Source organism: Eriocheir sinensis, unplaced genomic scaffold (genome assembly GCF_024679095.1).
Source record: "Eriocheir sinensis breed Jianghai 21 unplaced genomic scaffold, ASM2467909v1 Scaffold5, whole genome shotgun sequence".
NCBI lineage: Eukaryota > Metazoa > Arthropoda > Malacostraca > Decapoda > Varunidae > Eriocheir > Eriocheir sinensis.
In genome coordinates, this window is record NW_026111831.1 from 647,501 (window position 1) to 659,755 (window position 12,255).

Genomic DNA, 12,255 nt, shown 5'->3' on the forward strand with positions numbered 1-12,255 from the left:
CCATATGTCCACCATTTCCACTCATTCCACATCAAACTCCACCATTTCTCTCTCTCTTCATTCCACCAGTCATTCCATTTGTCTACCATTTCCACTCATTCCACCCCCAAACCAGCACCATTCCCTCATTCCAGCAGCACTGAAGGTCATTCCATTCAGCATCCCTCCGCCCCTCCGCTTCAAACCTCCTCAGCCGTGGGTAGGAAGTAAATCGAAGCGACAAAGACGCCCTATAGGCTCCTGCACCCACAATACTCTTGATCCCCTAACGAGTCATTCACCTGTGCGGGATGAACGGTCGAGTGGCGGCCGGACGGCGGAGAGGGAAAGGTCTTACGCACGGGAAACTGTTTGCGAGTATGAGAAAATATAAAGGAGGAGAGAGAGTACGTGAAGAAAATGGTGCGACGGGAAGTAAAAAAAGCCCATGAAAGGAACTTATGACAAAAAAAACTCTAAAGGAAAGAGAAAATGTTACGGAGGAAAAAGTGAATCAGTCAATCGCTGTTGGCATACGTTGGGGGGCGTAGCCTCGCCCACTCTACGACGCCAAACCCGTGGTCTTTTCCGGGCGAGTCTCCACGCAGGCCCCTTCCCATCCCAAGTACTTCCTGGCAGGATCTATCGACTTGCTCAGGGCACGAACTCTGTGAGCGTCTCCTCGGCTTCCCCCACTCGGGGCTGTCTCTCACAGCAACACCCGGGCGGGCAGGGTCGACTTCTGGGCAGCGTGCCACGTCCCCGTATACCCGTAGTTGGCGTTGGCAGACTATGCAGGCACAAGGCCTCGAATCAGCCTCACGGAGTAGTCGCCGGTTTGACACGAAGTCATTCCAGCGATATCCCATGATTCTGCGTGGACACTTATTACCTGTGGCATCAATCCGCCTCTCCAAGTCCCTGTTTAGTGTCCATGTCTCACAGCCACAGAGTAAGACAGGGAGCACAAGGGACTTGAAGATCCGGATCTTTGTCCTGCACAGGTATCGACAACGCCATATACTCGTGCTGAGCGAGTCCATAACACCGTGGGCCAGGCCGCCGTAAGACCTCCTGGCGAGACCCACCGTTGTTGTGAACTACGCTACCAAAGTATATAAAGCTTTCCAAGATTTCAATGACCTTGCCACACGCATGAACAGACTGTACTGTTTCATCTAGCAAGCCTCCAAATACCTATACCTTGGTCCTGACCTGAAGTCCCAAGGATTTCGCCTCCTCGTGCAGTGCCTCGAGAGCCATCACCTGAACCTGACTCCGCAAGGATTATTGCATTATCGGCAAAAGCAAGGTCGGTGACCCTGGGATTGCCAACAGATACTCCACGATGACTCTGGTCCACAACTCTGCCTAGTACCCAGTCCATACAAGTGTTGAAAATCGATGGGGCAACCTGCAACCCAGCAACTGGAACCTGCCCACTCGGAGGGTCCGCTGTGTAAAACTGCTCAAAGTACTCAGCCCAACGAGTCCTCTGCCCACCCATGTCCGACACGAGGCAGCCACCAGCTGTTCGGATAGCGCTCACCAGAGATGGAGACTCGGAGTGGAGGCTCTTCAGGGCTCGGTAAGCAGGTCGGAGGTCATTCGCATTGAGATGGCCCTCGACATCCTCAGCGAGACCCCTGACATACCTCTCCTTGTTTCTCAAGAGAGCTCTATTAGTCTTGATGATAATAATAATAACAACAACAACAACAACAACAATAATGACGTGCGTGTCCCTCCAACCCTCAAAAAACTAAAACATCAAAACGTGCATCAACAACTCAACAATACTCTTAAAAAAAAAAAAATAAGCTAAAAAAAAGACGTACACCGCAGGATGGTTAGGCTTATGTACACAATGGGCGGGACGTCACCAGAGCGAGGAGCGACGGAGCCAATCAGGGGGTGTCTCTCATCACGCATGCGCAGTGGTCCGAGGGGAGACGCGAGACGCAGGGTATATAAGGCCGGGGGAGCCTTACTGAGGCTAAAGACCAGTGGTGATAGCATCCTCGTGGTGATAGTGGCGATACAAGGTGGTGGCGGTGGTGGTGAAGGGTGGAGGCTGTGTGTGGGGGGAGGGGAAGGGATTACTACTTTTTATTATTATTATTATTATTATTATTATTATTATTATTATTATTATTATTATTATTGTTGTTGTTGTTGTTGTTGTTGTTGTTGTTGTTGTTGTTGTTGTTGTTGTTGTTGTTGTTGTTGTTGTTGTTGTTGTTGTTGTTGTTCTTCTTCTTCTTCTTCTTCTTCTTCTTCTTCTTCTTCTTATTATTATTATTATTATTATTATTATTATTATTATTATTATTATTATTATTATTATTATTATTATTATTATTATTATTATTATTATTATTATTATTATTATTATTATTATTATTATTATTATTATTATTATTATTATTATTATTATTATTATTATTATTATTATTATTATTATTATTATTATTATTATTATTATTATTATTATTATTATTATTATTATTATTATTATTATTATTATTATTATTATTATTATTATTATTGTTGTTGTTGTTGTTGTTGTTCTTCTTCTTCTCCTTCTTCTTCTTCTTATTATTATTATTATTATTATTATTATTATTATTATTATTATTATTATTATTATTATTATTATTATTATTACTATTACTATTACTACCACTGCTACTATAAACTATCACCACCACCACCATCACCACCACCACCATCACCACCACCACCACCACCACCACCACCACCACCATCACTACCACCATTTCCCCCACAGCCGCAAGATGGGTGACCCCGCAACCAACACCACCTCCACCACCACCACTACCACCATCACCACCACCACCATCACGACCACCACCATCGCCGCCTGGTACCAACAACCACCAATATCGAGGGAGAATCTACTGGTTATTGGCATCTACTTACTGGTTGTAGGTGAGTAATAGTGGTAGTAATAGTAGTAGTAGTAGTAGTAGTAGTAGTAGTAGTAATAGTAGTAGTAGTAGTAGTAGTAGTAGTAGTAGGAGGTGGTAACATGGACCACTCTTTTATTTCAGGCAAACACACCGATTTTAAAGGGAAAAATTGCTTCAACAACCGTCATAAGTTTTGTCAAATTTTATCCTCTTAGCACATTCAGAGTTATAGTGAGAAAAACTAAATCATTCAAATGCAACAGCTTTTTATTCAAGAAAATAAAAAAAGTGGGTTGTGGAATGTGGGGTGGTAATATGAAACAATTTAGAAAATAACAAAATAATATATCCCTTTTTGTGAACGCATAAATAAAACTTTTACAGTGAAAAGGGAAGTTTAACCCGGTAGCAGCGACGGGCCAAATTTGTGGCTTTACCGTGTAGCAGCGACGGGCCAAATTTGTGGCTTTACCGTGTAGCAGTGACGGGCCAAATTTGTGGCTTTACCGTGTAGCAGCGACGGGCCAAATTTGTGGCTTTACCGTGTAGCAGTGACGGGCCAAATTTGTGGCTTTACCGTGTAGCAGCGACGGGCCAAATTTGTGGCTTTACCGTGTAGCAGCGACGGGCCAAATTTGTGGCTTTACCGTGTAGCAGCGACGGGCCAAATTTGTGGCTTTACCGTATAGCAGTGACGGGACAAATTTGTGGCTTTATCGTGTAGCAGCGACGGGCCAAATTTGTGCCATAATATAAACCCAAAAAAATAGATGATGCATGAACTGATCAGAAATGCTTTGATATATATTATGAAATGGTTTGTGTGAGTGATGATTTTTTTCTCAATTTTTCTCGCTTAGAGGGACCTTTAAGAAACATGATCCCCGCTGCTACCGGGTTAAAAACAAGTCACAAATGAAAAAATCAGTTCCACAGCCTCTATGCTACACAAGACATGAGCCCGTCCCCGGCACGCCACACACTGACCCGTAGTTCTTATTTGGAGTGTGTGATAGTTTTTTCATATGAGGTCCTTATTAAAGCCTCCTTGTATGGAGAGGAATTCAAGAGAGATGATTGCAAAGCCTTGTGACTTCTATTTGACACCTTATTAGCCTCAGGAACTGGAGACATGATGTGTGGGGAGGTAGACCTTGGAGATTTTGAGTGGTGGTAATATGGAACATGCTGGTCCATATTACCACCCCACGACATATTCATAATTAGTTAGCAGACATTCTAAACTAATCAACACACTATATATCAGAGTCCATATTTATTAATTTATATAGGAACACAGGTTTTGAATCTTAACTAAAAAAAAGTTTCACTGAGCAAGAATTAAATAATTACCCCTCAGAGCGACGCACCTCGAGCCAATGACTGAAGAAGGACTTTGGTGGCCTGTGAGGAACCAGTGTCATGTTTGAACTCACTCACCAATAGACGGCAGCGCGTAGTGTGTGAGATATGGCCTGGTTCATAATACCACCTTCTCCCCTAGTAGTAGTAATAGTAGCAGTAGTAGTAGTAGTAGTAGTAGTAGTAGTAGTAGTAGTAGTTGTAGTAGTAAATGTATTCAGTTTCAGTTCATGCGAATCAGTTTAGTGGTAATTTGCATAACAGAATTCTCTCTCTCTCTCTCTCTCTCTCTCTCTCTCTCTCTCTCTCTCTCTCTCTCTCTCTCTCTCTCTCTCTCTCTCTCTCTCTCTCTCTCTCTCTCTCTCTCTCTCTCTCTCTCTCTCTCTTCCCGAAGTCTTCCTCAAATTATATTTAGCATTAGTTAGACCTCATCTTGACTATGCGGTTCAGTTCTGGTCACCCTACTATAGAATGGATATCAAAATGTTAGAATCGGTGCAGAGGAGGATGACTAAGATGATTCAGGGGTTGAGAAACTTGCCATACGAGGAAAGACTCAAACAGTTAAACTTGCATTCTCTAGAAAGGCGAAGGGTGCGTGGAGACATGATCGAGGTTTATAAATGGATGAAGGGGCTTAAATAGGGAGACATTCATAAGGTTTTGTTGGTAAGAGGACCGGGTAGGACACGAAGTAACGGGTTTAAACTGGATAAATTCAGATTCAACAGGGACATAGGCAAAAATTGGTTTACTAACAGGGTAGTGGATGAGTGGAATAGGCTTAGCAGTCATGTGGTGAGTGCCAATACAATTGTCACATTCAAAAATAGACTAGATAAATTCATGGACAGCGATATTAGGTGGGGTTAGATACACGGGAGCTTAGGGTCAAAAGAGCTGCCTCGTACAGGCCTACCGGCCTCTTGCAGACTCCTGCGTTCTTATGTTCTTATGTTCTCTCTCTCTCTCTCTCTCTCTCTCTCTCTCTCTCTCTCTCTCTCTCTCTCTCTCTCTCTCTCTCTCTCTCTCTCTCTCTCTCTCTCTCTCTCTCTCTCTCTCTCTCTCTCTCTCTCTCTCAAGCCAGGTTCATCAAGTTGCAACAAAAAATTGGAACTTTAACAATTCCTAAATGCGTGGCGTGAAGCTCAAAAGCGTTCAGTGTGTCAAGGACTTGGGTGTCAAAATTGCGTAAAACCTCAAGTTCTCACAGCACTGCATCGACACAAGTAAAGCGAACAGAGTGCTGGGCTTCATTAACTAAAACTTTACATCCAAGAATAAAGACGTAATTCTTCCACTGTACAATATTTTAGTCAGACCCCACTCGGAATATGCGGTGCAGTTTTGGTCTCTCCGCCATGCGAAGGACATAGGTAAATTAGAAGGTGTTCAACGTAGAGTCTCTTAACACATATTCTTTTTTGAGAAACGTCGCCTCCGATAAAAACTGACCAAATGTTTCAAAATACTCAGTGGTTTTACGAATGTGGACAAACCCCAATTGTTCATAATATATAATCGACGGCACGGTTCGAAAGAGAAATAATGGCAATGAAATTCACACTGCATCAAATTATTTTTTCAGCGAGAATGAAATTAAGCTCCCGCTCTTAGTTGATATCCGCCTCCGTGGTCTAGTGGTTAGCGTGCCTACCTACGAATCAGTGTGCCCGAGTTCGAATCCAGGCCCGGGCAGTCGGCGTGCAGCTCACTCAGCTTCTAATCCTCTCTTTCGGGCTGGTGAACAAATGTGTGCCTGGGGAAACCTGGAGACGGTAAACTGTGGTAACTCGGATGTCACACTGGCCCTGCGTTCCTGGGGGGGCTTCGTGGTGCAGTGGTTAGCACACTCGGCTCACAACCGAGAGAGCCCGGGTTCGATTCCTGGGCAGCTTTTCCAATACCCTACGCCCCTGTCCACCCAGCAGTGAATGGGTACCAGGTATTAATCGGGGGTTGTGTCCCGTCTCCTGGGATCTGTTCCCTTCTCCTATAATTCCTTCCCCTTCTGTCTCTCTCCGGCATATGACTACAGATGTTGCGCCGACTAAACCAAACTTTCCCTTCTCCTATAATTCCTTCCCCTTCTGTCTCTCCGGCATATGACCACAGATGTTGCGCCGACTAAACAAAACTTTCCCTTCTCCTATAATTCCTTCCCCTTCTGTCTCTCTCCGGCATATGACTACAGATGTTGCGCCGACTAAACGAAACTTTCCCTTCTCCGATAATTCCTTCCCCTTCTGTCTCTCTCCGGCATATGACCACAGATGTTGCGCCCACTAAACAAAACTTTCCCTTCTCCTATAATTCCTTCCCCTTCTGTCTCTCCGGCATATGACCACAGATGTTGCGCCGACTAAACGAAACTTTCCCTTCTCCTATAATTCCTTCCTCTTCTGTCTCTCTCCGGCGTATGACCACAGATGTTGCGCCGACTAAACGAAACTTTCCCTTCTCCTATAATTCATTCCCCTTCTGTCTCTCTACGGCATATGACCACAGATGTTGCGCCCACTAAACCAAACTTTCCCTTCTCCTCTAATTCCTTCCCCTCCTGTCTATCTCCGGCATATGACCACAGATGTTGCGCCCACTAAACGAAACTTTCCCTTCTCCTATAATTCCTTCCCCTCCTGTCTTTCTCCGGCATATGACCACAGATGTTGCGCCCACTAAACAAAACTTTCCCTTCTCCTATAATTTCTTCCCCTCCTGTCTTTCTCCGGCATATGACCACAGATGTTGCGCCCACTAAACGAAACTTTCCCTTCTCCTATAATTCCTTCCCCTTCTGTCTCTCTCCGGCATATGACCACAGATGTTGCGCCCACTAAACGAAACTTTCCCTTCTCCGATAATTCCTTCCCCTTCTGTCTCTCTCCGGCATATGACCACAGATGTTGCGCCCACTAAACGAAACTTTCCCTTCTCCTGTAATTCCTTCCCCTTCTGTCTCTCTCTGGCATATGACCACAGATGTTGCGCCGACTAAACGAAACTTTCCCTTCTCCGATAATTCATTCCCCTTCTGTCTCTCTCCGGCATATGACCACAGATGTTGCGCCCACTAAACAAAACTTTCCCTTCTCCTATAATTCCTTCCCCTCCTGTCTCTCTCCGGCATATGACCACAGATGTTGCGCCGACTAAACGAAACTTTCCCTTCTCCTATAATTCCTTCCCCTTCTGTCTCTCTCCGGCATATGACCACAGATGTTGCGCCGACTAAACGAAACTTTCCCTTCTCCGATAATAATTCCTTCCCCTTCTGTCTCTCTCCGGCATATGACCACAGACGTTGCGCCGACTAAACGAAACTTTCCCTTCTCCTATAATTCCTTCCCCTTCTGTCTCTCCGGCATATGACCACAGATGTTGCGCCCACTAAACAAAACTTTCCCTTCTCCTATAATTCCTTCCCCTTCTGTCTCTCCGGCATATGACCACAGATGTTGCGCCGACTAAACGAAACTTTCCCTTCTCCTATAATTCCTTCCCCTTCTGTCTCTCTCCGGCATATGACCACAGACGTTGCGCCGACTAAACGAAACTTTCCCTTCTCCGATAATTCCTTCCCCTCCTGTCTCTCTCCGGCATATGACCACAGATGTTGCGCCGACTAAACGAAACTTTCCCTTCTTCGATAATTCCTTCCCCTTCTGTCTCTCTCCGGCATATGACCACAGATGTTGCGCCGACTAAACGAAACTTTCCCTTCTCCGATAATTCCTTCCCCTTCTGTCTCTCCGGCATATGACCACAGAAGTTGCGCCGACTAAACGAAACTTTCCTTCTCGATAATTCCTTCCCCTTCTGTCTCTCTCCGGCATATGACCACAGATGTTGCGCCGACTAAACGAAACTTTCCCTTCTCCGATAATTCCTTCCCCTTCTGTCTCTCCGGCATATGACCACAGATGTTGCGCCGACTAAACGAAACTTTCCCTTCTCCGATAATTCCTTCCCCTCCTGTCTCTCTCCGGCATATGACCACAGATGTTGCGCCGACTAAACGAAACTTTCCCTTCTCCGATAATTCCTTCCCCTTCTGTCTCTCCGGCATATGACCACAGACGTTGCGCCGACTAAACGAAACTTTCCCTTCTCCTATAATTCCTTCCCCTTCTGTCTCTCCGGCATATGACCACAGATGTTGCGCCCACTAAACAAAACTTTCCCTTCTCCTATAATTCCTTCCCCTTCTGTCTCTCTCCGGCATATGACCACAGATGTTGCGCATAAACTAAACGAAACTTTCCCTTCTCCTATAATTCCTTCCCTTCTGTCTCTCCGGCATATGACCACAGATGTTGCGCCCACTAAACAAAACTTTCCTTCTCCTATAATTCCTTCCCTTCTGTCTCTCCGGCATATGACCACAGATGTTGCGCCCACTAAACAAAACTTTCCCTTCTCCTATAATTCCTTCCCCTTCTGTCTCTCTCCGGCATATGACCACAGATGTTGCGCCCACTAAACAAAACTTTCCCTTCTCCTATAATTCCTTCCCCTTCTGTCTCTCTCCGGCATATGACCACAGATGTTGCGCCCACTAAACAAAACTTTCCCTACTATAATTCCTTCCCCTTCTGTCTCTCTCCGGCATATGACCACAGATGTTGCGCCCACTAAACAAAACTTTCCCTTCTCCTATAATTCCTTCCCCTTCTGTCTCTCTCCGGCATATGACCACAGATGTTGCGCCCATTAAACAAAACTTTCCAACTTCTTCCTGCGTCCCTGGGTGCTGTGTTCTCCCCACCACAAGCTCAAGGGCCAATGCGACGGAGATGAGCACAGTGGCCACGCGCAGCTATGGCGTGTACCCCCTACTTTTCCTTACCTTATCCCTCAGTGGCTCAGGGCAACACGACTGACGCGCCTAATTAAAAACAAACTCGTCCGCCACTTCCTCCTCTTTGATATATTCGCCGAGGGAGAATTGTAAGGTCTTGGGGCCGTTTGATGTCGCTTCTCCCAGGCTAAGGAAAAATATCGCGTCTACACCGTGGTTACCTTTCTGCTCTGCCTCCGCCCATCCACTCCCTGCCTCTGTCTCCCCATCTTCTTCTATCCTCCCTTTCCTTTCCTTCCTATTTTTTTCCTTCTTCACAATTCCCTTCCTCTCCCTTTTTCTTTCTCTCATTCCTTCCCACACTCTTTCATTCCTTCCTCCTTCATTCTCTCCCTTCCTCATTCATCTCCCTTTTACACTCCCTTCTTCCCTTCCTTCTCTCCCTTCTTCTTTCCTCACTCCTTCATTCTCTCCCTTCTTCCCTTCCTTCTCTCCCTTCTTCTTTCCTTCCTCCTTCATTCTCTTCCTTCATCATTCATCTCCCTTCTTCCCTTCCTTCTCTCCCTTCTTCTTTCCTTCCTCATTCATTCTCTCCCTTCCTCATTCATCTCCCTTCTTCCCTTCCTTCTCTCCCTTCTTCTTTCCTTCCTCATTCTCTCCCTTCCTCATTCATCTTCTCCCTTCTTCCTTCTCCTTCTTCTTCCCTTCCTCCTTCATTCTCTCCCCCCTAATTCATCTCCCTTCTTCCCTTCCTTCTCTCCCTTCTTCTTTCCTTCCTCATTCATTCTCTCCCTTCCTCATTCATCTCCCTTCTTCCCTTCCTTCACTCCCTTCTTCTTTCCTTCCTCCTTCATTCTCTCCCTTCCTCATTCATCTCCCTTCTTCCCTTCCTTCTCTCCCTTCTTCTTTCCTTCCTCCTTCATTCTCTCCCTTCCTCATTCATCTCCCTTCTTCCCTTCTTCTTTCCTTCCTCCTTCATTCTCTCCCTTCCTCATTCATCTCCCTTCTTCCCTTCCTTCACTCCCTTCTTCTTTCCTTCCTCCTTCATTCTCTCCCTTCCTCATTCATCTCCCTTCTTCCCTTCCTTCTCTCCCTTCTTCTTTCCTTCCTCCTTCATTCTCTCCCTTCCTCATTCATCTCCCTTCTTCCCTTCCTTCTCTCCCTTCTTCTTTCCTTACTCCTTCATTCTCTCCCTTCATCATTCATCTCCCTTCTTCCCTTCCTTCTCTCCCTTCTTCTTTCCTTACTCCTTCATTCTCTCCCTTCATCATTCATCTCCCTTTTACACTCCCTTCTTCCCTTCATTCACTCCCTTCTTTCCTTACTCCTTCATTCTCTTCCTTCCTCATTCATCTCCCTTCTTCCCTTCCTTCTCTCCCTTCTCATTTCCTTACTCCTTGATCCTCTCCCTTCCTCATTCGTCTCCCTTCTTCCCTTCCTTCTCTCCCTTCTTCTTTCCTTACTCCTTGATCCTCTCCCTTCCTCATTCATCTCCCTTCTTCCCTTCCTTCACTCCCTTCTTCTTTCCTTCCTCATTCATTCTCTTCCTTCCTCATTCATCTCCCTTCTTCCCTTCCTCATTCATCTCCCTTCTTCTTTCCTTCCTCCTTCATTCTCTCCCTTCCTCATTCATCTCCCTTCTTCCCTTCCTTCACTCCCTTCTTCTTTCCTTCCTCCTTCATTCTCTCCCTTCCTCATTCATCTCCCTTCTTCCCTTCCTTCTCTCCCTTCTTCTTTCCTTCCTCCTTCATTCTCTCCCTTCCTCATTCATCTCCCTTCTTCCCTTCCTTCTCTCCCTTCTTCTTTCCTTCCTCCTTCATTCTCTCCCTTCCTCATTCATCTCCCTTCTTCCCTTCCTTCACTCCCTTCTTCTTTCCTTCCTCCTTCATTCTCTCCCTTCCTCATTCATCTCCCTTCTTCCCTTCCTTCCCCCCCTTCTTCTTTCCTTCCTTCATTCTCTTCCTTCCTCATTCATCTCCTTCTTCCTTCCTTCCTCCCTTCTTCTTTTCCTCCTTCATTCTCTTCCTTCCTCATTCATCTCCCTTCTTCCCTTCCTTCTCTCCCTTCTTCTTTCCTTCCTCCTTCATTCTCTCCCTTCCTCATTCATCTCCCTTCTTCCTTCCTTCGCTCCTTCTTTCCTTCCTCCTTCATTCTTCTCTTCCATTCTCATCCCTTCTTCCTTCACTCCCTTCTTCTTTCCTTCCTCCTTCATTCTCTCCCTTCTTCCCTTCCTTCTCTCCCTTCTTCTTTCCTTCCTCCTTCATTCTCTCCCTTCCTCATTCATCTCCCTTCTTCCCTTCCTTCACTCCCTTCTTTCCTTACTCCTTAATCCTCTCCCTTCCTCACTCACTCCTTCATTCATCCTTCCCTTACCATATCATTCTTTCCTTCCCAACTCCATCCTTCGCCCTCCTTCTCTCTTTCTCTTCTTGCTCAAGCGAAGGCTCTAAGCGCTGAAGGATGACTAGACTCCCTTAATTAACGTAACACTGACAATCTACCTCACCTAATATATATACTTAACCTTCATTTCCCAGTCTTTCCCGCGTCTCAGCCTTCACGTCCACCATCACGAACTGTACTTTCAAGCGGAGGAAGGCGCTAAGAGATGACCAGGCTGCCTTAACCTAACCTAACTTAACTTATCTAACCTTCCTTCCCTGTCTTTTCGCGTCTCTGTACTTTCAAGCGGAGGAAGGCGCTAAGAGATGACCAGACTGCCTTAACCTAACCTAACTTATCTAACTTTCCTTCCCCGTCTTCCCGCGTCTCTGTACTTTCAAGCGGAGGAAGGCGCTAAGAGATGACCAGACTGCCTTAACCTAACCTAACTTACCTTATCTAACCTTCCTTCCCTGTCTTCCCGCGTCTCTGTACTTTCAAGCGGAGGAAGGCGCTAAGAGACACCAGACTGCCTTAACCTAACCTAACCTAACTTATCTAACCTTCCTTCCCTGTCTTCCCGCGTCTCTGTACTTTCAAGCGGAGGAAGGCGTTAAGAGACACCAGACTGCCTTAACGTAACCTAACTTACCTTATCTAACCTTCCTTCCCCGTCTTTTCGCGTCTCTGTACTTTCAAGCGGAGGAAGGCGTTAAGAGATCGATGACCAGACTGCCTTAACCTAACCTAACTTATCTAACCTTCCTTCCCTGTCTTTTCGCGTCTCTGTACTTTCAA

At 45.7% G+C, this 12,255-nt stretch overlaps 1 protein-coding gene across 4 annotated transcripts in view; it reads left to right on the forward strand.

Annotated features, from left to right (window-relative positions):
* Nucleotides 1-12,255, forward strand: part of LOC126992698 (uncharacterized) — a 94,260-nt gene that overhangs the window by 49,818 nt on the left and 32,187 nt on the right. For all 4 annotated transcript variants that reach the window (XR_007746899.1, XM_050851512.1, XM_050851510.1 and 1 more), the window contains one exon: nt 2,771-2,931. Coding sequence is in view for 3 of the 4 variants with exons in the window: in XM_050851510.1 (XP_050707467.1) it covers nt 2,771-2,931 (161 nt within the window). In the remaining variant the exon portion in view is untranslated. The remainder of the gene's footprint in view (nt 1-2,770; nt 2,932-12,255) is intronic.